At 40.6% G+C, this 27,850-nt stretch overlaps 1 protein-coding gene across 5 annotated transcripts in view; it reads left to right on the forward strand.

Moving 5' to 3' along the window:
* NRK (Nik related kinase) overlaps positions 1 to 27,850 on the forward strand; it is a 177,230-nt gene that overhangs the window by 75,421 nt on the left and 73,959 nt on the right. For 3 of the 5 annotated variants that reach the window (XM_029067556.2, XM_029067559.2, XM_029067558.2), the window contains exons 6-13: positions 563 to 653; positions 5,392 to 5,522; positions 14,681 to 14,735; positions 19,251 to 19,329; positions 20,372 to 20,547; positions 22,453 to 22,525; positions 22,970 to 23,177; positions 24,203 to 24,367. In XM_029067556.2, the coding sequence (XP_028923389.1) occupies positions 563 to 653; positions 5,392 to 5,522; positions 14,681 to 14,735; positions 19,251 to 19,329; positions 20,372 to 20,547; positions 22,453 to 22,525; positions 22,970 to 23,177; positions 24,203 to 24,367 (978 nt within the window). The remainder of the gene's footprint in view (positions 1 to 562; positions 654 to 5,391; positions 5,523 to 14,680; positions 14,736 to 19,250; positions 19,330 to 20,371; positions 20,548 to 22,452; positions 22,526 to 22,969; positions 23,178 to 24,202; positions 24,368 to 27,850) is intronic. The other 2 variants (XM_039912354.1, XM_039912355.1) reach the window with 2 other exon arrangements.

Raw genomic sequence — 27,850 nt, forward strand, 5'->3', positions numbered from 1 at the left:
TGGAAGGACCCGTGATTCCCATTATAAATAATTTTATTCAAAGCTTGGGGTGTTCAGGAAAGAGTATGCATCAGGAGATGGTCTAGCCATTATGTGCAAGACTGTGAGTTACTTTTCAGGGGAAAGAATAGCAGGGACTTTAGGTCATATAAAAGAAAAGTTCTATTTTAAATTAATTTCCTAATCTCCAAAATCTCAACTTGCATAAACTGAACAGAAAATATTTGTAACCAAATAGAGTTGTTAAATTGGGAACAAGATAATATAATTGGTGAAAATCAGTAAATCGTCTACAGTCTCATTTCTGAGGCAAATTGAAAGTACAGAAAATAAAAATGAGTGACCCCTTTAGTTGTCTTTCTAATCCCCTTTCTTGCCAAGCCAAAGCAGAAGTCCCTCAAAATATGTTGAGAGAATTCACCTTTAAAGACTGTAGGATGAAAAGCCCAAACCTTAGTCATTTTAGAATCAACAGTTCCTCCAAAGAAAAAAGTAGTAAAAAACCCCAAGCCTGAACATTTATAAAAGAGGAAAAGATTATATTGCTGTGGTTTTCTTGCAGGGTTTAGCACACCTTCATAGTCACCATGTTATTCACCGAGACATAAAAGGACAGAATGTTCTGCTCACTGAAAATGCAGAAGTAAAACTGGGTAAGTTTTCCTGATGCCATAGTCTAAAGGCACATGTTATAGGCACTTAAAGCTCCTTCATTTAAGCTAATTGTAGGAAATACGATGTGTAAAATATGAAAAATATTTTGAAAATATCTGTGATTGGCATTTATGTAGTAGTCTTCTTGCAGAGCTAAAGAGTTGAACAGTTTTATGTTTTAGTCTGCTTATTAGTAATCCTTCCTTTCCGGAAACTTAGACTGCTTGAAAAGTACACTGTTTATTCATTATTTTCTTCTAGTGTCACCTAAAATGACACAAAAATCTGTACTGGATAATCATTCAATTCAAAAAGTTTCAAAATCTAATCCCAAAATTGTACCCATGGGGCTTTGCGGGGGCTTATTCCATTCTGAAAAAGTGGCCAGAGGAGGACTATTTTTTTTTTACTCTATATCTTGTCAAAAATACTAGAAATGTGACAGCTCAGTTTTCCATCTAGAACATGGTTCCATGGGCAATGCTACTGCATAATGAGGACAGTATATTTTCAAGATACATTTCTCAACATCATTTGAATTGTCTGGAAATATCTGGGAACTCTTTTCTGTAGTACAAGGATTTGTGTTACACCAAAGGATGCGTCGATATATAAAATACTGGCCAATTTAAAATGGCATATGTTCAAATATAGTTTTATTTGATCTTGTAATTATTCTTATATGACACAGGTAGTTCTCATATGACACTGTAGATGAGGGTATCTACTTTATGTACATCCATGTAATTCTATATATTACTGTGTGGGAGAAAAGAAGGGAGTGAAACATCAAGAAGTAGGGGAAGAATGTCATTTGGAACTGAAGAACACACTCAAGATACCACGTGTGGAAGAAAGGCATAGCAGGAATCCAGAAAAATACCTGGCTAATATGGGCAGGGAAGACCAGAGTGACTCCCTAGGCAGCTATACTGACAAGTACCTGCTGATCCCTGGCCACGCATAGCATTTGCACCACACCGCTGATCACTTTGGCCCCAAATGGGTTTTATACATAAAATTCTTAAACGCATTTCACAGTTTGAAAACCAAAATGTGGAGAACACATTAGGAAAGCAATTCCATTTTCACATCCAAAAATAAGTGCATTATATGTTGCAGCAAAGGAGAGGGTTTTTTTCTTCAGAATTAATTGGGGTCCATTGCCTTTTGGGTGGATGAGGAGAGAAGGGGCTGGGAATTTCTCTGCAAGGGGGCCTGGGTAGTAGTGCACTACTCAGAATAGGGAAAGTATACGGGGGAATGAGGGGAGAGGAAGGTAGTTGGAGAGAATGGTGAAGGTGAGAGACTGAATGAGAGACATCTGGGTGGTTCTGTTGTTCACTCATGGCAGGATCATAATCATTAATGAACGAATGAATTTAAAAAAAAATAACTGCCACTGAACCATTGATTCCATAAACAAAGTGCTTCGATGGCTGCAGAAAAACTTCCTCTCCAACTCTCTCAGCTATGGGAGAAAGGGGTCAGTGTGAGTCCCACTGAAGGAGAGGGACCAGGAAGCAGCATGACACGGTGGATAGTGCAGGGGCCTTGGGAGTCAGGAGGTCACGGGTTCTTATCCTGGCTCCTCCACTTGTCTGCTGGGTGACCTTGGGCATGTCACTTCACTTCTCTGGTTCTCTCTTACCTCATCCATAAAATGGGGATTGAGACTGTGAAGCCCCACATGGGGCAGGGACTGTGCCCAACCTGATTTGCTTGTATCCACCTCAGCTCTTAGTACAGTGCCTCACACATAGTAAACGCTTATCATCAAATATCACATCATTGTTATTATTATTTCCCACCTGTGTAATTTCTTCCCACACTTAGTTCAGTACTTTGTGCCCAGTAAGCCCTTAAGAAAGACTATTACTGTCCCTACCAACTCTACTGTTCTATACTTTCCCAAGCATCTGATACAGTGCTCTGCACAAAATGAATGCTCAGGTAATACCCTTGACTGATTGATTGTGGCAGATGAGAGCGAAGGTCCAGCAGCTTCTCCAAGACATGATCGCAATGCCTTTCACTCTTGTGACCAACCATTCAAGCCACTGACTCCTTCTCCCCATAGCTGAGCTAGATGGAGAGGAAGTTTTTCTACAACCATCAAAGTACTTGGTTTACGGAACGAATGGTTCAGTGGTACTGTTATTTTATTTTAAATTCATTCGTTCATTAATTCAGTCACTCAACCGAGCGCTTACTGTGTGCAAGGCACTGCAGTAAAAGCTTGGGAGAGTACAGTATAACAATTAATAGACACATTCCCTGCCTACAACTTCCTTATGTGTTATTGAATGTCTATCACGAAAGAGGATCAACTTTTTTTTATTCATTATGAAACAAAGTTTATAACAACCTCCCCATTACCCTTAATTTTCCTCATCTGTATGTTTTTGAAGATTTGAGGGGGTTTTTTTGCCTCAGTATGTTTCAATATTTGCTTCTAGTGTTGCATACCGATGCTTAGAAATAGATAATCTTTTTCCTACCAATTTTACTTACCATTAAGGCTGTAATAATTCATATTTAGCAGTCCTAATTACTATTTTCCTTTTTTCTTTAAAGCAGACTATGTATAATTTATAAATCCCTTAATCAATTGTTCTTTTAGTCCTTACACGTAATATTATTTATTGATCTTGTGTGAATGTTTAACTTTTAACTCTGCATTTAATGTATGTGTGAGGGAAGATGTGGGAGTGTTGAAGATCCCCAACTTCTTTGATAGTTAAGAGGATTCCCTCTGAGGTTGTTATATCTCATGATGAAATGTAGAGGGAATACAGTCTAGCATCTCTTCACCTCAAATCTGTGTCCTTCTGGCAAAGCAAGTTGGTTGACAAATCATAGTCCTACATATGGCCACTGATAGAAATTTCCCTATAGCTTTTCTAAAATTGTGTTCAGTCCATTGTGAGCAGAGAATGTGTCTGTTTAGTGTTGCATTGCACTCTCCCAAGTGCTTAGTACAGTGCTTTCCACACAGTAAGTGCTCAGTGAATACAAGTGAATGAATATCATAGACAAGCAAAACTGGACAGGACATCTTGTTTACCTATTATTAAATACAATTATTTCTTTTTAAAATGCTGTTAGATTGTAATACAGAAATTGCAGCTTTACTTGAGATAAGATTTGCTTTTGACAGCACCCTTCTCCTAGACCTTTGAATTACTTTGACTGACTTGAATAAAATGATTAAGATCTATTTCAATGAAGAGTTAGATAGCACTATTTAGCACAGGTAATGACATATTTCTAGCAAGAAGTACATTTTCTGCTTAATAGGAAGTGAAAGACACTTAAAAAGTTAAGCATTTGTGCTTGAACACTATAAAAATTCAAAATATTTTATCAGGATATAGTTGCATTGCTATTTGATCAATTTTTGGTATATTCATATTGTTGCGGCCAATTTTTTTGAATCTCAGGAGGACATTCATGCAGATTACATTATTTTCTCTGGAGAAATATACTTCAATAAGCACTCTTTTACAACACACTGTATTTTTGAGGAATTAATGAGGAGGGCCAGCTGGGGTTCAGTAGTGTATCTAGACCAGAAGATTATACGGTCTCCAACGGTAATGTCTTCTGGAATTTCGTAACATGTATTCTTGGCTAATCATTATCATTCCCTGCCCACAATGAGCTTACAGTCTAGAGTAGGGGAGATGGACTGAACACAATTTTAGAAAAACCATAGGGGAATTTCTGTCAGTGGCCATATGTCGGACCACAACTTGCCAACCAATTTGCTTTGCCAGAAGGACACAGATTTGAGGTGAAGAGGTGCTAGATCTTATTCCCTCTAAATCCCCCTCACTGCCATTAAAGATGATTTCATCAGATTGCACATAGCGGTGCATCACTATCTCTACATGATCCTTTCTAGATGGATGAAAGTCATTGTTGAGTTCCCCCCCGCCCCTTTTATCCCTTCCTTCCTTTTGGAAGTATAAATATACTGGAAACATCATATGTCTGAAATGTAGCAGTTTTATAGTCTAGTTCCTGCTTTGCCATTGGCCTACTGTTTGATTTGGGGCAGGTAACAACATTGTACTTCCTCATTTCTTTCATCTGAAAAATGGGGATAATAACACCACTTAGAGATAACTGATGTGAACGTATATTAAAAAAAAGCTAGAGCATTCTTCAAATTCAAATTAAATTATTCAATTTCTCTTAGTCTTTCCTCAGTCTTTTCCCAGCTAAGGCTCCGTACCAAAATTCTCTTTGGTAATGGTTTTATCAGAAGGGATATGGACTTCATTCACTATTTTAAATATTTTTCTATATATCAAAATGCTTGGAGAACTATGTGAAGGTTCATATGAAAAGCTAATAATTTTGTATTTTAAATGCTGTTCATAAATTTAATTGTTTCTGTATTTTAGTGTCAAGTCGAGATACATCTTTTATTCACTTTGACAGTTCAGAACATATTAGTGGAGCTTTATTTTTTTAATATTTATGGAAAACATCCCACTAAACTATTATAGATTTGTAATAGGGTTGCTACATCTCCTTCCACTATAAGCAACAGAGGAAGACCCATTCCCAGTGTTCCAGGCTCCATGGTAAACTTTTACTACATGGGTCCAAAATCTGTTATCCATTGAGGTTTTAGAGGTTTTCTTCCAAGTGGAAGCAATATCTTACCAAATGTTCCTAAAGTCAGTGGGTGGGTTCATGGTTTTCTGCATATGCTTAACTTTTCAGTGGATTTTGGGGTGAGTGCTCAATTGGACAGAACTATTGGAAGACGAAATACCTTCATTGGGACACCTTATTGGATGGCACCTGAAGTCATAGCTTGTGATGAGAATCCAGATTCCACCTATGATTACCGAGTGAGTATTAAAGCTCTGGCCATCAATGTCTATCGAAGTGAAAGAGATTTTTGTAACTAGGAAAGATTTTTCTAAGTGTTAAAGTAAAATATAGTAAAGAAGAAAGCTTTTGCTTTCATTTGAATTACAGTGATAAAAAGCTACCATTTTTAATAGCATTTATTATGGAAGAGTTTCACTAGCAGTCTGTAACTTTGTGGGGAAAGGCTAAAACATCTCTCAGAAGTTTCTATTTTAAAATTGTTATGAACTATGTAGTGCTTTTGGGTACCTGTCGCTATTTATGATCATCTGTCACTTTAAGGAACTCTGGGTAATGCATACCAGAATTTAATTTGAAAAAGTACACAAAAGAACTCATATGCCTGATGTTTTCTGCATATTTTGAATCATATTTTGAATCATTTATTTCTTGAAAGTCTTTTTTAATGTGTAAGTATTTGTAGGTGGGGTCAAATCTGAAGGATGACAAATCAAAGAAAAATTATGGTCTGTAAAAGAATTATTTATGTCCTAAAGAAATAATTCCTTTCTCTAGAGGATATATATTGTCTATCTTTTTAATGTCAGTAGGTTTTTTTTTATCTCTGACTTCTTATGCCATCAATAACTTAGTTCATAAAATCCAATTCTCCTATCCATCACCATTCTTAAGGTCACCCACATAGTTGTAGGAAATCACCATGGCCTCCTTTCCTGCCATAACCCTTTTGTGAAACAATGAAAAACTAGGGAGAGTTGTGGCAGCAGCATCAAAGGCTTAAGGACATGTGTAAGCTCATTATGGGTAGGGAACATGTCTGCTAACTCTGTTGTTTTGTACTTTCCCAAGCACTTAGGACAGTGGTCTGCACAAAGTAAGTACTCTGTAAATGCCAGGGATTGATAAATTGAAATGAATACATCTAACAACAAAAACAAAAAGCCAGCTGGGTATGGCAGCTTTTTATCATACTGGTTAAGAGTATTTCTGTTTCACATCCGCTTTCAGATTCATCTGTGGCAGTGCCACTATTTCCACCATAATCCGGTAGTGCTAGGTTTCAGAGTATTAAAGACGTGAGTCCCGTAACCAATTCCTGTGATTTTTCCCACTTCCTGTGTCCACAGTAAAAAACATATCCCTTTTCCTAATAGAAATGCTCAGTAATAATGACGGTATTTCCAGAGTGCTCGGTATATGCCAACCACCCTGGGAAGCACTGGAGTAGATAAAAGATAATCAGATCAGGCACATGCTTCAATACAAGTTCCCTATTTTGACTTGCATGGCCTTTTCCACTCTCTCTGTGAAGGTTTTTCAATTGTAAGTACAGCAAAAGTTTATAAGGCTAACACTCTTCTACATATGGGAGTGATAGAGCCTTATTTGATGCTAAAACAAATTCTTACCATGTTTACAGTTAGATGGCTCATTTTTAGATGGCTTATTTAAAGACTGCAACATTGTTCTCTCCCCTTTCCCTGTTATTGGTTTCTTGGTCAGTGTGAGTTATAGCTGTGACTCCAAGAGGTTAGACCCATTTCAGCCAGCTCCCTAATCTGGTTACTTTGAGTTTTGGTTTGTTTTTTTCCAATGAAGGATATAAACCACTGATGTGTTCGTACTTCTCTCATGTCTCGTTCATTCCAGTTTCTGCAAACTGAGTTCCATTAGGGCTTTTCAAAATGCTGATTCCCATGTGGTGGAGGAGTAGAGCCAGTACTTATTTGACTCAAGCAGGAAACTATTCCACTGGGATTTTGCCCTAGCCCTGCACAAATCAGGCAAAGACTGATTACACAAAAGACAACCTCTGGCGGTCCTGCTATTTTTCTAATCTCCTCCTGACATGCCCCGTACAGAGAAGCAGCGTGGCTTAGTGGAAAGAGCGTGGGCTTGGGAGTCAGAGGTCATGGGTTCTAATCCCGGCTCCACCGCTTGTCAGCTGTGTGACTGTGGGCAAGTCACTTCTCTGTGTCACAGTAACCTCATCTGTAAAATGGGAATTAAGACTGTGAGCCCCACGTGGGACAACCTGATTACTTTGTATCTAACCCAGTACTTAGAACAGTGCTTGGCACATAGTAAGCGCTTAACAAATACCATCATTAGTATGCTTATTATTATTGTGATAACTTAGCTATTCATATCATTTTGCCCTAATTGGATTGTGCCTGAGGATATCACTCTCCAAAGATAATATTTTACCATGTACATTAGGCAGAATGGAAGATGGAGAGTTGTCCTAGAAACGAGGGGGAAGGTCTGGCCCATTTCCTTGCAGCTTCTATTTACTTCATTAAGGTTATCTGGCCCATGAATTTGTAGCATCACTCACTTCCAAGAACACAGAAACCTTAAAATTTTCAAAGTTTTAATTAATGATTGGCCCCTACATGTGGTGGTCTTAGATTCATGGGGACCTAGGAGAGTTCCTGGAGGCTCCTTAAGCTAAGTTTTAGGATCTGTAAGTACATTAATTATTTTCAGTTACACTGTGCACTACCTTTAAATTTGTGAAAGGTTTTGCTATGTTGAAGAAAAATTCACACTGCTCTCTATTCTAGATATTATTGAACCTGAGGACTGGTTCCTTGTAGTTCCAAGCGAATGAAAGCTATTTCTGCCCGAGCAATGTCCTTAATGCTTTACCAAATTCTATGAATCTAAAATGTTCATCCTAGTAAAAGAAAAGGTCAAGCTGGAATATTCAACATAAAAAGGGAGAACCTTTTGTGGATGACTTCCAAACTGCAGAAAGACTGCACTTTTAAACACTTGATACCACCCTCAGCTCCACCCCCACTTATGTACATATCCATAATTTATTTTAATGACTATCCCCCCCAGCTCCCTGTGGGCTGGGAACCTGTCTACCAACTCTGCTGTAATGGTACTCTCCCAAGCTCTTAGTACAGTGCTCTGCACATAGTAAGCTCTCAGTTAAATACCATTGATTGATCAATTTATAGGTGTCAGCCTTTGAAACAAATTAGATTCTAATTAATAATAATAATGTTGGCATTTGTTAAGCGCTTACTATGTGCCGAGCACTGTTCTAAGCGCTGGGGTAGACATAGGGGAATCAGGTTGTCCCACGTGGGGCTCACAGTCTTAATCCCCATTTTACAGATGAGGGAACTGAGGCACAGAGAAGTTAAGTGACTTGCCCACAGTCACACAGCCGACAAGTGGCAGAGCTGGGATTCGAACTCATGAGCCCTGACTCCAAAGCCCGTGCTCTTTCCACTGAGCCGTAATTCATGATGATAATTTCTTTAACATTTCTATTTAAACTGCTACCTAATTAATCTCTTCTGCCCTGAAAAACACTGTGTTTTCCATAGAAGAGAAACCTAAGTACACTCTGTATATAAATGATATTAATGATTCAGCATTAATGTGACAATGTGACTGTTTGAGATTCAGAAATCTACCTTGTTATTGAAAAATTAAAATTTTTTAGCAATACCAAAGGGCTACTAAATATCTAAAAGGCATTCAATCAGAACAAAAAGGGTACAACACCTTGGAATAAGTTCAGATGGGATGAAATGGATAATCAGTGTGCTGGCATGAAAAGAATGGTTTGCTGTGGTCTTTCAGTGGTTTGGGGAGCTTGTATGGCTCCTCCTCTTACCCTCCAGCTAACTTGCAGTGGTAGGAGAATGTGGAAGGGGAGTGGTTTGGTGGCTTTTTCTGCTGATGGGATTTAGCAGCTGGCATTTTAACTGTGGAAAAAAATAGACATCTTTGAACAGAACACAGGGAAATCTATCTTCTCCAAATCAGAGTCTGAATGAGGAGTGGGGCTTGAATTTTACTGTGCTTTGGCACCTCTACCTCAATGTCCAGTCAGAAGCTTTGAGCATCTTGAAATGATGTGATTTATTTTAAACATTACTTGGGATTTTCCTTTCAAAGTTTCATTTGGGATTTTTTGTGAAGTTCAGGTTTCACTTCCTTTTCCCTCTAGGTTTAATAGATCCCAAAAGAAGTAGTTGGTTCTTACCTATGTTCTGTAAATCTCCAAGTACGTAGGCTGGTCATACATGAATTTTCCAGGACAGTCCTGGTTTTTGTAGGGTGTCAGGTAATTTTAGAAAATATAAAATGTTCCAGAATTAGAATTTCTTGCACTTATACCCAGTTGTTCTTGTTCTCTTGGGGTACACCCATTTCCACTTCCAGGTTATAGCCCAGTTCTTTCATATTCGAAGACAACACTGATGGTGAACTTCACCTATGAGTTTATGCGTGGCTGAAAAGACCAATAGGGTTCTGGAATTCCCTTCACATTGTGCAGCCAAAACACTGTCCTTAGTTGTGCCGTCGTGTTTAATGTAGCCATGCCCAGCATTGTTTTCTCTTTTGATTCCTTTGTCCCTGTTACTTATGGTGCTTTTCTTCGAAAAGAGCAGCTCCTTTCTTGATGTGAGTGTGGCAGGCTAGTCTATCCTCAATGATTGCCAGTTTTCAGCTGAGATGCAACACTGTTTGAGGTTTTGTTGTACCGTCACCTTAAAATATTTCCTTGGGCTTTCTTGCTTTTGATTTCCCATTCTCAGCTTTCCTTACAGCCATTCCTTGAGTATCCTGGTGCCCGTCTGTTCTCTACACATTCTTTACTCCGTTCTCCCTGTTTCACAATCCTGTAATCATGGCATTATTTTCGACTCATCTCTCTCATTCAACCCACATAGTTAATATCACCAAATTCCATTAGTTCTACCTTCATATCATTGCTAAAATCCACCTTTGTTCACCATCCAAACTGCTACTGTGTTGATCAAGCATTTACAATATAGTGCCTTGACTACTGCATCAGCTTCCTCAGTGACCTCCTCGCTTTCTGTCTCTCCCCACTCCAGTCCATAATTCACTCTGCTGCCCAGATCATTTCTGTAAACATATGTTCAGTCCACATCTCCCCACTCCTCAAGAACTTCCAGTGGTTTCCCACCCACCTTCACATCTAACAGAAAACCTTTACCATCGGCTTTGAACCACTGAATCCACTTGCCCCCTTCTACTTTACCTCGCTGATTTCCTACTTCAACCCAGCTTACACACTCTGATCCTCTGTCACCAACCTACTCACTGTAATTTGATCTCATCTATTTGGCCATCGACCCCTTACCTACATTCTTCCTCTGGCCTGGAGTTCCCTTCCCCTTCACATATGACAGACCATCACTCTCCCCACTTTCAAAGTCTTCGAAATCATATTTCCTCCAAGAGGCTTTTCCCCTAAGTCTTCATCTCCCCTACTTCCTCTACCTAATGCATTGCCTATGAACTTGGATCTGTACCCTTTAAGCATTTGATATCTACCCTATTTTCAATCTCAAAGCATTTATGTGCACATCCATAATTTACTTTAATATCTCTCTTCCCTCTAGACTGTAAGAATCTTGTGGGCAGGGAATTTGCCTACCAACTCTGTTGCTTTGTACTTAGTGCTTAGTACAGTGCTCTGCACACAGTATATGCTCAGTAAATGCCATTGATTGATTGATCAGCTTAAGGTCCCATGGCACTCTTGCATTTATAGTACAAACATCCCAAAGCCCTATGAGACTTTAGCCCCACTTTCCTTAGCCCTCTGCTCTCCCCTCACCTTTTTACCCACAAGATAGAAGACCCAATCCTCAGATGGAATTCTGACATTCAGGTTTTCAACAAAATAATGTGGTCTGTCTGTCAAAGCCGGGCTTCACCCACAAACACAGTCTTGATAGAAAGAATTGCCTGTTGTGTTTTGCAACTGCTTTTCACCCTTCTCATTTTTCATCTGCCAGACTCTCCCTTTTGAGTAGATGAAAGCTGGCTACTATATACCTGAGGAATGTGTACCTCATGTGGTTTAAGCAGGGACAGGTGGGGAGAATTGGCTGGATCACTCACCCCTGACAGCTGCAGAGCTCCTTGGGGGCAGGCAGGAGCCGGACAGCGGCCTGACTAGTAACCATCCTGCTGTCCTCACAGCAGCAGCAGCAGCAGATGGGGCAGGTCAATGCACTTTGTCCTTTCCAGAGTCCCTTGCAATGGAACATTGGATCTCTCTCCCAGGGCTCTGAGTTTGCAAAGCCCTGTGTAACGTGGGGCTCCTGGGGCTTGCTAGAGCTGATCATTGGATGGTATTGATTGAGCACTTGGGAGAGCACAGTGCAACAAAATTAGCAGACACATTCCCTGCCCATAATGGACTTATGGTCTACAAAAGGAGACAGACACTGACATAAACAAATAATTTATAATAAGCTGATGAGCCCCTGGATAAGGCAGGTATGGACTTGGGGAAAAGGCAAGCTGTGTGATAGAAATTTTCTTTGCTGCACTCCTGAAGTCTCACCATATCTTAAGCTACCTCCTTGTGCCAGGGAAAATTGCCAGCTTTTCTAAATGGAAACATACAGTTCTATCTCTGTCTCTTCCCCAAATCCATCAACCCATTAGGCCAGAGGATTGGCTTCTAGCAGCCCTTTATCCATATGTACTTTTCATTTGGATGCGAAAACACCCACAGTTCTGGGCCAATCATCCCAATATTAAAAACAGCTGATAAATATCCACAAGGAACAGGCCAGTTGTTTCTCTGTTCTACAGAACATGCTTTGAATTAGCATGTTCTAATAAACCTTAAAAAAGCTCGAGGTGAAAATGGAACCCTGGAATGAAAAATTGTAGGGCAGAAGTCACAGGGCTGAAAATGTCCTCTGAAGTATCTTCTCGTTCTGTCTTCTCCAAGAAGACAGCCTGGGACAGCCGGGACAGGCAGCATGGCATAGTGGCTAGAGCCCGGGGCCTGAGAGCCAGAAGGTCGTGGGTTCTACTTCTGGCTCTGCCATTTGTATGCTGTGTGACCTTGGGCAAGTCACTTCACTTCTCTGTGCCTCTGTAGGGATTAAGACTGTGAGCCCCACGTGAGACAGGGACTGCGTCCAACCCGATTTGTTTGTATCCACCCCAGTGCTAAGTACAGTGCCTGGCACACAAGTAAGCACTTAACAAGTGCCACTATTTTTATTATTATTATTATTAAGAAGATGAAGCCTTCCCCTGTATCCACCCCCGTGCTTAGTACAGTGCCTGGCACACAAGTAAGCGCATAACAAGTACCACTATTTTTATTATTATTATTATTAAGAAGACGAAGCCTTCCCCAATTACTTCCCAGCAATGTACCTCTTAGCATTTAAGTATTTACCACCCACACCAAGCACTTCTCTATATAGCTGTCTATAGGTCAGTGGTACATAATCATAATTGTGGTATTTGTTAAGAGTTTACTCTGAGGCAAGCACTGTACTAAGCACTGGGGTAGATCCAAGATAATCAGGTCAGGTGCAGTCCCTGTCCCACATTTATTCAATGCTTTGTTATCATATGTTTAGTTATTGCAATAGAATCTTTCTTGACCCTCCTGATCTCACAATTTGTTAATGCTTTGTTTTCCCCATTAGATAGTAAGCTCTTTGAGGATGGGAAACATGTGTTTTGCTTCAGTTGCACTCTCCCAAGTGCTTAGTACATTGCTCTGAATTCATTCATTCATTCATTCATTCATTCATTCAATAGTATTTATTGAACACTTACTATGTGCAGAGCACTGTACTAAGCGCTTGGAATGTACAAATCAGTAACAGATAGAGACAGTCCCTGCTCTTTGACGGGCTTACAGTCTAATCGGGGGAGACGGACAGAAAAGAACAATAGCAATAAATAGGATCAAGGGGATGAACATCTCATTAAAACAATAGCAAATAAATAGAATCAAGGTGATGTACATCTCATTAACAAAATAAATGGGGTAATGAAAATATATACAGTTGAACGGACGAGTACAGTGCTGAGGGGATGGGAAGGGAGAGGGGGAGGAACAGAGGGAAAGGGGGGAAAAGAGGGCTTAGCTGAGGAGACGTGAAGGGGGAGGTAGAGGGAACAGAGGGAAAAGGGGAGCTCAGTCTGGGAAGGCCTCTTGGAGGAGGTGAGCTTTAAGTAGGGTTTTGAAGAGGGGAAGAGAAGTAGTTTGGCAGAGGTGAGGAGGGAGGGCATTCCAGGACCGCAGGAGGATGTGGCCCAGGGGTCGACGGTGGGATAGGTGAGAAGGGGGGACAGTGAGGAGGTGGGCGGCAGAGGAGCGGAGCATGCGGGGTGGGCAGTGGAAAGAGATAAGGGAGGAGAGGTAAGAGGGGGCAAGATGATGGAGACCCTTGAAGCCTAGAGTGAGAAGTTTTTGTTTTGTGCAGAAGTTGATAGACAACCAGTGGAGGTTTTTAAGAAGGGGAGTGGCATGCCCAGAGCGTTTTTACAGGAAGATGAGCCAGGCAGCAGAGTGAAGAATAGGCTGGAGCGAGGAGAGACAGGAAGAAGGGAGATCGAGACCAGGCTCACACAGTAATCTAGCCGGGATATTACGAGAGCCTGTAACAGTAAGATAGCCGTTTGGGTGGAGAGGAAAGGGCAGATCTTGGCTATATTATAAAGGTGAGATCAGCAGGTCTTGGTGATGGATTGGATGTGTGGGGTGAATGAGAGAGCCGAGTCAAGGATGACACCGAGGTTGCGGGCCTGAGAGATGGGAAGGATGGTCGTACCATCCACAGTGATAGGGAAGTCAGGGAGAGGACAGGGCTTGGGAGGGAAGATAAGGAGCTCAGTTTTGGACATGTTGAGTTTTAGATGGCGGGCAGACATCCAGGTAGAGATGTCTTCGAGGCAGGAGGAGATACGATCCTGAAGGGACGGGGAGAGGATGGGACAGAGATGTAGATCTGTGTGTCATCTGCATAGAGATGATAGTTGAAGCCATGAGAGCGAATGTTCACCGAGGGAGTGAGTGTATATGGAGAACAGAAGAAGGCCAAAACTGACCCTTGAGGAATCCCAACAGTTAGAGGATGGGAGGGGGAGGAGGAGCCTGCGAAGGAGACCGAGAATGACCAGCCAGAGAGATAAGAGGAGAACCAGGAGAGGACAGAGTCCATGAAGCTAAGGTGAGATAAGGTATGGAGGAGAAGGGGATGGTCGACAGTGTCAAATTCAGTAAGTGCTCAGTAATTACCACTGAGTGTTTGGTTGATTGAGATCCCACACAGGGACAGTATTCATTTAAAAGCAATAGGGGTCTCACTGCAGATGGCATTACTGTTGTCTTAACTTGTTTTTTCAGAGTGACCTATGGTCTTTGGGGATCACCGCTATAGAGATGGCAGAAGGCGCTCCCCGTAAGTAGCCGTTTGACTGTTTCAGGCTAGCAGGGTGGGGATTTGCTACCTAGTCACTTACTGTCTTTCTGTACCCTGAAGAATTGTTATTCTTTAAGAAGAAAGAGAAAAGAGCTGGGTGAAGCATTGTTAGATCTCTTTTCACTCCATTACCTGCAAAATCATAGCCAGAGTCTTCCTGGACACTCTATAAGAACACCATTAACCAGATACAGAATTACACTGAGGTTTCAGATCACAATGGACATGATATTTGCTACACTTCAGATTTGGAAAAAAAAATATAGGGAACAGCATGAAACTCCTCTGTGGTGTTTGTAGAAATTGTAGCAGTTAAAATTTTTTGTGCACTTGGGGTCTGGAAATTTCTAAATGGTTTGGCTGCCCTGGGAAGATTTTCAAGTTCCGGAGAGTCCTCCATGATGATATTCCATTGACAGATTTGATATGGCTAGATCCAGTTTATATCGGTAGCCCCATTCAGAGTGTAATAAGGAATCTGAAATTTGATGACATAATGATCCTGAGACTCTAATCCCGGCTCTGTCACTGTATTAGCTGTTGCTGTATTAGCTTGCTCAAGCTCACTTCTCTTTGCCTCAGCTACCTCATCTGTCAGATGTGGATTTAATACCTGTTCTCCCTCCTACATAGATTGTGAGCCCTTTGAAGGACAGAACCTGTGTCTGTCCTGATTATTTGGTATCTTTTCCAGCACTTAGCATTTATTAAGTGCTTAACAAATAGCACAATCATCATAATCATGAACCTATTATTAGAATCAGGAAAGCTCTGTAAATGATAATTAATAAGAAAACATAAGTTGTATTGTAACCCTTACTTAGTAAATGTTATAATCAACCAGTATCTATATTGGTGATCCAGATCTGATGAGTATCACCAAATTCCTCTATTTATTCATTCAATAGTATTTATTGAGTCCTTACTATGTGCAGAGCACTGTACTAAGCACTTGGAATGTACAATTTGGCAACAGATAGAGACAATCCCTGCCCAATGACAGGCTCACAGTCTAAATGGGGGAGACAACAAAGCAACACAGAACAAAACAAAAACAAGACAACATCATCAAGATAAAATCATAAAGATGTTTAGCATCTCACTGCCAGTTGATGCAACAGCAGAGAATAAGACAGGGAATCTAATAAAGTAGTTAATATGACTTTGGGAGGACGACTGACAGCTAGTGTGTGGTGCCACCAAGGTATCAAGATTCAGACTGAAGGCCCAGAAGAAACTGTATTGTGCAGCCTTCTTTAAGATTGTGAATCCTGGATTTTCCAAAGGGGCCTGCTACATTTGACTTTTTAAGCACTTTCTCCAATGTTACATCTGTAACTACTTAACATCAAGTGCCATGGCAGGATTACCAACGGTGAGGTAGGTCATGGGACACAGCCAGACCTCCACCATCAAAATATTGTATTTCATATCACACCTTTGCAGTGGGGGTGCAGAGGGTGAGCCAGATACCAACAACTGTTCCACAATAAGCAATCTTGGGGGAACCATGAACAGAGAAGACAGAAGAAGTGCTGCAAAAAATCCAGTGAAACAACACCTCAAAAGATGTGGCATAGAAATGGGCAGGGTGGAGACATCAGGAGAAGACAGATCAGCATAGCATGTAGCATTCCAAAACAAGGTCACTGCCTTGGAGTCCAGGATTTGGGATGATCAGGATGATACCTAGAAGAAGAAATTCAAAGAGCGCCATGTACTCTGGATAACACGGGCATGGGTGTAGCAAGAGTCAGACTTCACAGGCATGCATAAGGGCCAACTCCATGTGGAGGATGGAGGCTATCACTCTCACAATGTTATTTTGCTGCATTCACAGCCCCTCTCTTTCCAGTCTCTGACAAGACCTTGAGAGTTTCCAGTCGGGCTGAAAAGACCCACAGTGGTGGCTTTTCTAGTCTGTTAGTTCTCGGCAGTCCATCTTCTAGTTATAATAATTATCTTTGTTAAGTGCATACTAAGTACCAAGCACTGTTCCAAGTGGTGGGGTAGATAGAGTTAATCAGGTCAGACACAGCCCCTGTCCCATGGCTCAAAATTCATACCTCACTCATTTTCTTGCCTACCACTTGATTCCCCCAAATTTTATTTATGCTCAGTGACACTTAAAGTCACTCATCTGCTGTGTCTGTGCTATTAGAGGCAAAGGTTTATCACCAGAGGGCCCCCAGAACATTTTTTCAGGGTAGCCAGTCCCCTCAGGAATCTCTGAAAAATAGTGGCTAACATGGGCATCGAAACCATGGCACTTACCGAAATGAACACCTGCTAGTTTATGGCACTTAAAAACAGAACCAACATTGGGTGCAATTTGGGCCTTAAATGTATCCTGCACAGGAACATCCTTTATATGCATTTCGCAATGTTTAGCACCCCTGACCACATACTTGTGTGCGGCATCTCACGCTCTGGCCCAGCAGAAGCACGACGGTCAGGGATGAGAAAACAAAAGAAGTACAATGCAAACCACTCTCACTCTTTTTAATGCCTTTTGCACAGCTTCTTGATCCAGTCATTTTAACCCTGAGGTTCATCTGTGATTCCCGGTGGAAGAGTTCATCATTAATGGGATGCGGAGGGTAGTTCTGATATGCATCTTCTCCAGTTTTAGATAACCTTCCAAACATACACAATATTGATCCACCTACATCTGTAGGTCAATGTCGAAAACATTTGGAAAAGGAAATTTCCACAAGTGTTAAAGTGCATTTGAATAAAGTAATGAATAGCCAGTTAATAATAATAATAATGTTGGTATTTGTTAAGCACTTATTATGTGCTGAGCACTGTTCTAAGCACTGGGGTAGTTACAGGGTAATCAGGTTGTCCCACGTGAGGCTCACAGTCTTCATCCCCATTTTACAGATGAGGTACCTGAGGCACAGAGAAGTGAAGTGGCTTGCCCACAGTCACACAGCTGACAGGTGACAGAGCCTGGATTCAAACCCATGACCTCTGACTCCCAAGCCCGGCCTCTTGCCACTGAGCCACACTGCTTCTCTGTTTAGCAAATCTGATGGGAGAAGTTTTTAATGTTTTGATATCCAGCAAATTAGTGTTGATCTTAACTTTCAATCTGTCCTGAATTTAGGACTAAATTTTGGACTAAATCTAGTCCTTAGACGCTAAAGCATTTTTGCCCCCATCAAAGAAGCCTACCAAGAACAATTGTCTTTCACAACAGTGCTTCATATATGAGCAACTCTGTCCTCAATTATGGGCATAAACTTTCCATTAACTTGTACAAATGTAAGTGGGGACAAAGTTTGACCCGTGAACTGTTGTTTTTATTTGGCCATGGTAATATAACCCTAGGGTGTTCTTTTTCAACTAAAATTAGGAATGGAGAGTTGCCAATTCCTTTTACTTGGGAGATGCATTCGGAGGCAAGAAATCTATAAAGAGTCATTAAAATAAAATTATCCTTAGAAACCACATTCACAAAATCAGCTGAAATTTATGTCATTGCCCTTAAGCAGGAGAGAGTACAGCAGATTTTTTTTAATGGTATTTGTCAAGCACTTACTACTGCCGGGCACTGAACTAAGCACTGGGATAGATCCGAGCTAATTAGGTTGGACACAGTCCCTGTCCCATGAGGGCTCACAGTTTTAATCCCCATTTTACAGATGAGGTAACAGAGGCACAGAAAAGTGAAGCGACTTGCCCAGGGTCACAGAACAGACAAATGGCAGATCCAGGATTAGAACCCGTATCCCTTTTGAGTCCCAGGCCCATGTTCTATCCATTAGACCATGCCGCTCCTCTGCAATTCTTGTGTCCCAGTCTTATTTAACTAAAAGACTGAGATACACTTTGGTTGGAACATATGTGAAGACTTAAAAACCATTCAGCATTCTATAAACTGTGAGATACTGAGTTTAAAAGGACAATGATATGTATTTTAATATCTAAAAGAGTAATTGAAGTCTAATAATTAAGCACTTTGTCCTAAACATTATGTAGTTGAAATTAGTTGTTCTTGAGACACTAGGCTTCCTCTTAGCAGTTTCTTTTCAGTTTTCTCCAATACTAAATCCCCTCACTTGTTTGCTGTTGTATATCAGAGTTAGAAGCTTAGTTTCTGTCCCTAGTTCATGCATACTTAATCCAAATTGAAGCTCCTGCACATGAAATAGTGAAGTACATTCACCAATAAATTTGATTTTCACATTTAGGGAAAAATCATCCTCCCTGCATTATTTAAGACCATGTGTGCTTAGCCCAATTTAGCATTGATTTGTCAATTGTATTTTGTGTATAACAGATATGAAGGTTTATAGAATTGCGTAGGACACGGCCAATTCCATCAACTGAATTCTGCCTTTAACCGCTATCTCTTAAATGAATCGAAAGTGTCTGCTCACCAAATGTGTATTCATTTCCTCCCTGATAGGTGAAAGAATTCTAAGTACAGAAGACTTGTCACACCTTTCCTGCTCTCTCTCTAATTGCATCTGTTTTTCTTTTCAGCCCTTTGTGATATGCATCCAATGAGAGCTCTCTTTCTCATCCCACGGAATCCTCCCCCCAAGCTGAAATCCCGCAAATGGTAAACATTTATGTTTCTTTTTGTCTCCCAGAGCAGTAAGTGTGAGATCCTGAGTTTAGCTCCTTTGTGAATAAGGGAGACGTTTTGAACAAATCTGACAGTTAGAATCACATATTTCGGTTATTTGGAGTTACTCCTTACCAAAGAGAAGCAGCAAACTACCTTCCTAAGAGTCCTTGAAGTTACAGGCCTGTTGAAGTATGAACCCTCTCTTTCCACGGATATTTCCCCCTTAAAGGTATTAAACTCAAAACCAGTGCTTTGTACTGGATCGCTGCTTTTTTTTATTGGAGGAAATGATAGTGACTAAAAGGTTGGCATTTTTCCCTGTGACTCAGCATAGTTCCAGTCACTCTCCCTCGCTCATGATGAGGCATCAAACTGAGATCCTCACCCTTGCCATTGTCAAGAATCCCATGGAAGATTTTTGCTTGAGTAGTCAGTTCTGAAGAGCTAGTAAGGTGATTCAATTCCGAAATTCAAGTTCCTTTGATTGCGTCAATTGGTTATTCATATAATTAACATGAAACCGGAAGACCCCATCCTGGATTAATGAATTTTCCAAAGATAACTATAAATTCACTCCTGTCAAGTCTTTTGACCAATCCAGGAGCCTTTCAAGATGCTTCAGTCATGGCATCTTCAGGTTAGGCCTGGGCAGAAAACCAAAACCAAAAGGAGAGAGCAAGGAAAAATGTAACAGCAACCATAGGGATCGATAGGACCAAAGGAAGAAGCTGCCCCAAAATGAGGTTTAACTCTACCATTCTACTTTGCTTTCTTTTCTGATTTATCCTGGATTGTTTCTGTGCATTTTTAACAGCTTGAGTGTTTTAGATTGTAAGCTCTTTGAGGTCAGGGATCACATCTGCCAAATCTATTTTATTGGACTCTCCCAACTACTTGTTATAGTGCTCTGCACACTGAAAGCACTCCTTAAATACCATCGATTAACTCATTGAACTAAATATTTGATTTTGTTCAGTATGATCTAAACTGTGCTCTGCAAATTGAATGCCACTGTATCTGGTCCATTTCTTAGGTCCAAGAAATTTCTTAATTTTGTGGAAAGCTGCCTTGTTAAAAATTATATGCATCGACCTTCCACCGAGACGCTGCTCAAGCATTCATTTATCCGAGATTTGCAGAATGAACGGCAAGTTCGTATTATGCTCAAAGACCATCTGGACAGGACCAGGAAAAAGAAAGGAGAGAAAGGTAATGTCAGAACTGATGTATTAAGTACACTCAGCTCCAAGCAATAATCTAGTCATTGGTAAAAGAGGTCATGTGGTCCAGTTTTGAATATGAAGTTAATAGTCAAAACTTTCAATTCATGTCCTCGGGAACTAGTATTTGCTCTATGACCTCAGTGTAATCTCACTGATTTTTCTGTAAAGAAGAAAAGCATTCTTGCCAAAGCTTCGAAGTGAGAATTTGTGAAATACAAAGCATTTTGAGATTGTCAGCTATGATACTGTGAAAATAATTAAGTTATTCTTTCCAAAGGAAGGAATAAAGTAACCAGAATCTGTCCCTTGCCTTCTCAGGCTAGAATTTTTAAGTAACCTTTCAAAGACAAAGAATTCCTATGATTTATTATTTGATGCCTGACACTGCTCTGTAATAGTTGTATTTGTACAGTATATAAAGCATCTTATCTGAAATAGGTTTGCAGCTGTGTCATAAATTCAAATTGGTGAATTTAGTCAAAATGTAAGTAAGTAACACAACTTATTACCCCATGTCTAATGAGAAAAAGGAAATTGTATTCATTTCTTTTATGTGCGTTTTCACTGTGCTTTTCTGCTTAAACCCACCGGCAGAGTGGGGGAACATTCATTCTAGTGGCAACTGAGCCTCTCTGAACAACCATTGTGTACAGGCAAACATCATCTGACCAGGGTTGAGTCGCATAAAATCCTGCAAGAATGCCACCTCCATGTTATAGGAGCACTGGCATAGAAGAATGACACAACTAACAGAAGTGATCAATAGGAAAAGATCATATTAATGTTCCAGTCATTACTGACAGTGTAAATATAAGGGAAGTTATATTTTACCCACCAAATTTTCTCAAAAAAACAAGGGTTATAGATAGTTAAGAATGAATGACAACCAAAAAAGTTGCTTTCTCTCTTGAAGAATGGAAAGCATCTTTCAAAAATCAGCATATACCTAATCAATTTCAACATTATGCCATTGTGAGCCAATGTGCCTAACCGAGCCTTATCTTCTCTAAATGTAATTTATCCATCTAAACTCCAAGTACAAAAGAAATCCTCAGCTAAATAAAAGAGGCCAAAATCAACTCTGCAGCACAAATCAGAGAATTTAGACTTCCAACTAACCAGATACCAGGGTGCAAATATTACATTATAATTATAAAATCACAATAATAATAATGGCATTTGTTAGGTTCTTACCTTATTCCAAGCACCAAACTAAGCTCTAGGATAGATACAAAATAATTAGGTTGGCCATGGCCCATGTCCCACATGGAGCTCCAAGTCTGAATCTCCATTTTACAGCTGAGGAAACTGAGGCCCAGAGAAGTGAAGTGACTTGTCCCCTGAAGACTTTAAACTCTTGTCAACAAGAAACATGTTTACCAACTCTGTTGTATTCTACTCTCCCAAACAATTAATACAATGCCCTGCACCCATTGATTGATTGATTGCCCCAGGTGACCCAGCCAGCAAGTTGCAGAAGCGGCGTGTTAGAACCCAGGTCCTCTGACTCCCAGCCCTGTGCTCTTTCCAATAGGCCATGCTGCCTCTTACTATTTATTCTATTATACTAGGTGTCTAAAGTCTCTGTCTTATGTTTGGTGTTATTGATAGATGCCAGATTGCTACTACAGATTTGGAAGCCAAGTGAGAAAATTTTTTTAAATGTATCCACAGATTGACATTTTTGCTTCCCTCCCTAAACTTTTTATCTCTACACTACAGAGGAAGGAACAAGGGTTTGTTTAAAAATCACCAACTGAATGTTGAGCTTGTAATGTTTGGATACTACAACTAAAATAACTGAACTTGAGCTCTGTTTTGGAAACTGGATAGGTTAATATCAGGATAAGTATTTTTTGCTTCACAATTAACCACCCAATTTTTATTTCAGAAGAAACTGAATATGAATACAGTGGGAGTGAAGAAGATGAAGATGAATTAAATGAAGATGAAGGAGAACCAAGGTTAATTTCACTTGCTGCTTATAAAATCTGATTAAGTTAATAATTCACATGCATGTTCTGCTCTGGACTAAATTGTTTTGCCCAGCATGGCTTTCAGTCTTTGTCCTCCCTGACCTCCACTAAGAGTCACCTTTTTATAACTATCATGTCTGATTGTTTACAGAAATGTTCTTTTATAGCTGAGGCTTCCCAAATTCATTACTGTATGGTACATGGGTCTCTAATGAGCAGGCAAATTATCCACATCCATCTGGATCTAGTAATGAGGATAATGCAAATAGTAATTCATACATTTGAGGGATGATTCATCAGAGATTTACGAAAAATATTTTAACTCCTGGAAGCTGAAAGTTCTGCCATGAGCAAATGCCCTGTAACACTTTATTACCTTAAAATTGTGATTTTTACCCGTCATCATACAAATTCTGTTTCCCTTTGTTTTAGTTCCATAGTTAATCTTCCTGGGGAATCAACCCTCCGCCGTGAATTTCTGAGACTGCAGCAGGAAAACAAAAGCCGCTCTGAGCCTCACCGGCAGCAGCATCTACAGCAGCAGCAGCTGAAAGATCAAGAAAAATACAAGAAGCAGCTCCTGGCAGAACGTCAAAAGCGAATTGAGCAGCAGAAAGAGCAGAGAAAAAGGCTTGAGGATGTAAGTATTGGCTGATTTCTTTTAACCCATGTAATTGGGAGAAACCTCAACATTTCCAAGTATGCTTCTGCAAAAGGAAGCAGACATATGACATTTTCAGTCCCGTAGTTTGTAAAATTTATCTCTGATGAGGTTTATGAGCACTATATTTTACTCTTCTTTGTCCTATCATAGATCAGAACTTCCAAAAACTATGTGATTCAAAATCAAATTTCCTCTATGGAGGGGAATATGAAGATGAATCTAGGCCTTCTGCAGAAATAGTTCTGTGTAGGAGACTGAAACTTGAAGATTGTTTCTATACCAGGTCATTTCTTTCAGTAGAGAATGTTTGCCCTTTCCCCCTCTTGGGCAGTGAAGCATTACAGCTTTATTTCCAGGCAGTTTCACTTTTCAGTTCTTTGGCCCAAGACCAAATGCAGTTATATTTGGATTGAAACTCCTGCACAATTTCTAAAGAGGAAATAAATAAATTAAAAAATCTTTTCTTTATAGAAACCCACTTTATATAGTTTCTCTTTGCACCTCCATAGGACTCCTTTCAGCCCATAGGAAATTGCAATATGAATTTGGAGCAACATCCCTCTAGGGTGTGGATAAGCACCCTCCCCATAATTAGTCCCATAGATCTGTGTGTCTCACTGGGGTAGTCATGAGCATTCCTGTGAGAATGGCATTTTTTGTAACTATAGCAGGAGTTATTAACCCCTCTGGCATGAGGGTAATCCTATGAGCCAGATTCCCCCAGCTTAAGTCACCCCCTGCTTTTTAGGCAGACTTGGGAACTGGACTAACCTGTTCATTAATCAGCCACATGTTTGAAAAGCCTGCCAATGGACCAAATTGCTCGTGGGACTTTTAGAGGTGCCTAACACCTGGCTTGGGGAGACTCACAGGACTTAGTTCATTCACTCCACTTCAGGAATTCCATCTGATTCCATCAGTTCAAACACTAATGTTTTAACATGGTTAATGTGGTTAACATGGTCAAGCTAAGGTGTGCTGCTTTTCTGGCACATATTTAGCATCAGAAAAGGGAACAGGAGCTCCGAAAACTTCAAGAGGGCGAGCATCACTGGCCAGAAATTAAGGATATACTGAGGAAAGAAGAGAAGGGCAGAGAAGACAACAGGATTGAGGATGAAAGATGCAAGGTAGCAGATGGACAAAAGAAATCAGAAAGGAAACAGGTACAATTTCAGCATGAGTTTGCCTTGTGGTTGGGACCACTGTAATGTAATAATTTATTCCAAACAGGTCTCGATAAGTGTGTCTACCACAGATGAACCACAACATCCTATAGGACCCTGCCTACTGCTTAATCGCAGTAACATTTCCAGCTCCACCTACAGTCCAGTGAAAAGTGGATTTGTTTGGAGGGGTGGTCATTGAACTTAATTATGATCAGTCTTCTAGGTTGGACCCAAGGAGACCAAATATCCGGGGTCAGATATGAAGGGCTCAGTCACGCATCCCAGTTGGCCAAGAGTGTGCATGATCAAGCAGCAAAAGCCAAGCTTGGGAAGGGTTGGGCCTCTAGACTTCTGGAAGCCCCCTGTTTCACCCACCGCTAAACTGGAAGTGAACTGGCCAAACTGACAGTGTCCCGAAATTGACTCCCAGAGGTAGCTGTGGTTCACAGCAGCCTTCCTGGAGGCAGTGGGACGTAACCATCAACCCTGCACCATGGCGGCACTCCTGCAAGTGAGAATGGGACATGTCTGGTTTAGCCAGGCTCAATTTCAGTTGGGTTCACGTAAGATGACTATACTCCAGCTGATATCAGCCCAGGCAGCCAGACCCAAGCAGGAACTGGGCTTAGCAAGGCCCGCGAAGGAAATAGAAGAGCATGAGAGATGTTAAAATTGGGTCAGATGAATATTCTGACTCAGACATTGGCAATCGGATAATAGTCGTGTGCTTACTATAGACCAAGTCCTGTACTAAGCGCCAGGGCGGATACAGTACAGTTGGATCAGACATGGTTGTAGTGCTGCACAGGGCTCACCATCTAAAGGAGTAGAGAACTGGTATTTAATCCCCACTTTACAAATGAAGAAACTGAGGGACAGGGAAACTATGAAATCTCAAGTCACACATTAAACAAGTAACGGACCCAGGATTAGAACCTAGGTCTTCTGATTCCCAGTCCCGTGCTCTTTCCACTAGGCCTCTCTGCTTTGGGTGTTTGCTCAGAGGAATCGTGATGGTTGCCGTTGGTCTGCATGTTTAAGAGTGAACCATCTTTTATCCTTACCTTTTTTCTCCACGGGCCATTGACCATTATGGACAACTCATCCATTAATATAGCCAAACTTTCTTAAACAGCTTATATTTTCACACTGACCAGCATCCTGTGGTAATTAATGTCATTTGCATGTCACCCACAGCTCAAAGAAGTTTTCCTTTTGTTTGTTTTGAAGCTATCCCTCAATTTTCCATGGATGTCCCCTCATTTTAGTGATGTGGGACTTGGTATTTATAGACTTAAATCCTGCGCCCCCTCAAATGGCAGAGTTTCTAGACTGAAAAATCCTCTTTTGCTCTGTCCACATAAGGAAGCTTCTCCAGTCCTTTGATCATCTTAGTTGCCTTCTTTATACCTTCTCCAGTGCTATTTTGTACTTCTTTAGGCGCAGCAATATTTCACACAATTTTCCAGGAGTGGGTTTGCCCTAAGATGTCTTAATTATTCTCAGCATTCAGATGGTGTTTTGAGCTAATAGTACCTTTTATTTGCCCAGCCGAAGTTCATCTATCATTTTTTGACCCACATATTCAGATTTATTAAAATTATGGTATTCATTAAATGCTTACTATGTCCGAAACACTCTGTTTAGTGTCGGAGTAGATAAAAGATAGTCATATCAAACACATGGATCATAGGAAGAGCAGATTTTTTTTTACACCCATTTCCCAAAGGATTAAGCTGGGAGAGGGGCCAAGAGGTTAAGCGACTTGAGCAACGCCTTGCTGAAGGATAGTCCTTTAAACACTTGGAAAAACTTTTGTGTCATCTGCAAAATGTGAAAGTTTATTGCAAACTCCCTCTTCCTAATTATGTATGATGATGTTAAACAAAGATAATCCAAGCACTAATTCCAATTTGATGATTACTCAGAGGTTTTTTTAGAGTCTTTCATGTAGAAGCTTGTTATAGGCCATTTGTAAATCTAGACTCTGAGCTCGTTATTGGCAGAGAACTTGTGTACTAATTCTATTGTATTTAACTTCTCTCTGCCTCAGTTACCCCATCTGGAAAATGGGGATTAAGACTGTGAGCCTTACATGGGACAACCTGATAATCTTATATCTACCCCAGTGCTTAGAACAGTGCTTGGCACACAGTAAGCGCTTAACAAATACCTTTATTTTTATTTATTTTTTTACACTCCCAAGTGATTAGTACAGTACTCTGCACATAGTAAATGTTCAATAAATATGGTTGATTAAATACACTATGTCTGTGTGTTCCCCTGAACTGAAGCAGCCTGGCCCATGGAAAGAGTTTGAGATTGGAAGTCAGGAGACCTAGATTCGAATCCTAGTTCTGTCAGTAGTCTATTATGTTACCTTGAGCAAGTCACATCTTCTTGGCCTCAGTTTCCTCACCTGTTAGGTGAGGGTAATCTAGCTGGTTTCCCTATAGCTGAGATTGTGAGCCTCCTGTGTGATAGAGAGTGTGCCTGAGCTGATTGTCTTGTATCTTTCTTGTGAATGACAAGTGCTTGTGGCTCCTAGCAAGGGAGCCTAGTAGAGAAGCAGCATGACCTAGTGGAAAGCGCATGGGACTGGTTCTAATCCTGGCTCCACTTGCCTGCTCTGTGATCATGGGCAAGTCACTTTACTTCTCTGCATCTCAGTTTCCTCATCTGTAAAATGAGAATTAAGACTGAGCCCGATGTGGGACATGGACTCTATCCAACCTGATTAGCTGTATCTCCCTAAAAACTAGTACAGTACCTCGCACATAGTAAGTGCTTAACAGATATCATTTTAAAAAGTGCTTTATAAATTCCAAGATTATCTACATGCTTTTTTAGTCCCTTCAAAAAGTCCAGCAAATTAGTGAGGCATAAGGCCATTTGACAGAAATCATGTCTTCCCTACATCAGTAATCAATCAATCCAATTGTTTTTATTGAGCACTTACTGTGTGCAGGGCACTCTACTGGGCACTTGGAACAGTACAATATAGCAGGGTTGTAGACATAATCCCTGCCCACAACGAGCAAGCACTAAGTTTTGGGATAACCATGCAGAAGATACTCTTTCAGGGTGCCACAGAAGAGTCTGGGTTCCTTTGGTAAACCTAGAAGCAATGAGTGTCTCTGTGCATGGTTTTGGCATCTACATAGCTAATGCAATACCAACATTGGTTAGATGCTAAAGATCACACTTGTCTCATGGGCTGTAAAATAATTTGTCTGAGTTTTTATTAATACACATTCCAGCTCAAGGATATGAAAAAAAAGATTCAAAATGGGCCTGAATTACTCATCTTCTGATATTCACTCATTCAGCCCTATTTATTGAATACTTACTGTGTGCTTGAGAGAATACGCTATAAAAATAAAGAGACACATCCCCTACCTACTAAATCCTCTTCTCCATCTGCCTTTTCCTTGACAATTGGTGCCACTACCATACTCCCTGTCTCTCAGGTCCATAACC

The sequence above is a fragment of the Ornithorhynchus anatinus genome, chromosome 6 (genome assembly GCF_004115215.2).
Source record: "Ornithorhynchus anatinus isolate Pmale09 chromosome 6, mOrnAna1.pri.v4, whole genome shotgun sequence".
In the NCBI taxonomy this organism is placed as follows: Eukaryota; Metazoa; Chordata; class Mammalia; order Monotremata; family Ornithorhynchidae; genus Ornithorhynchus; species Ornithorhynchus anatinus.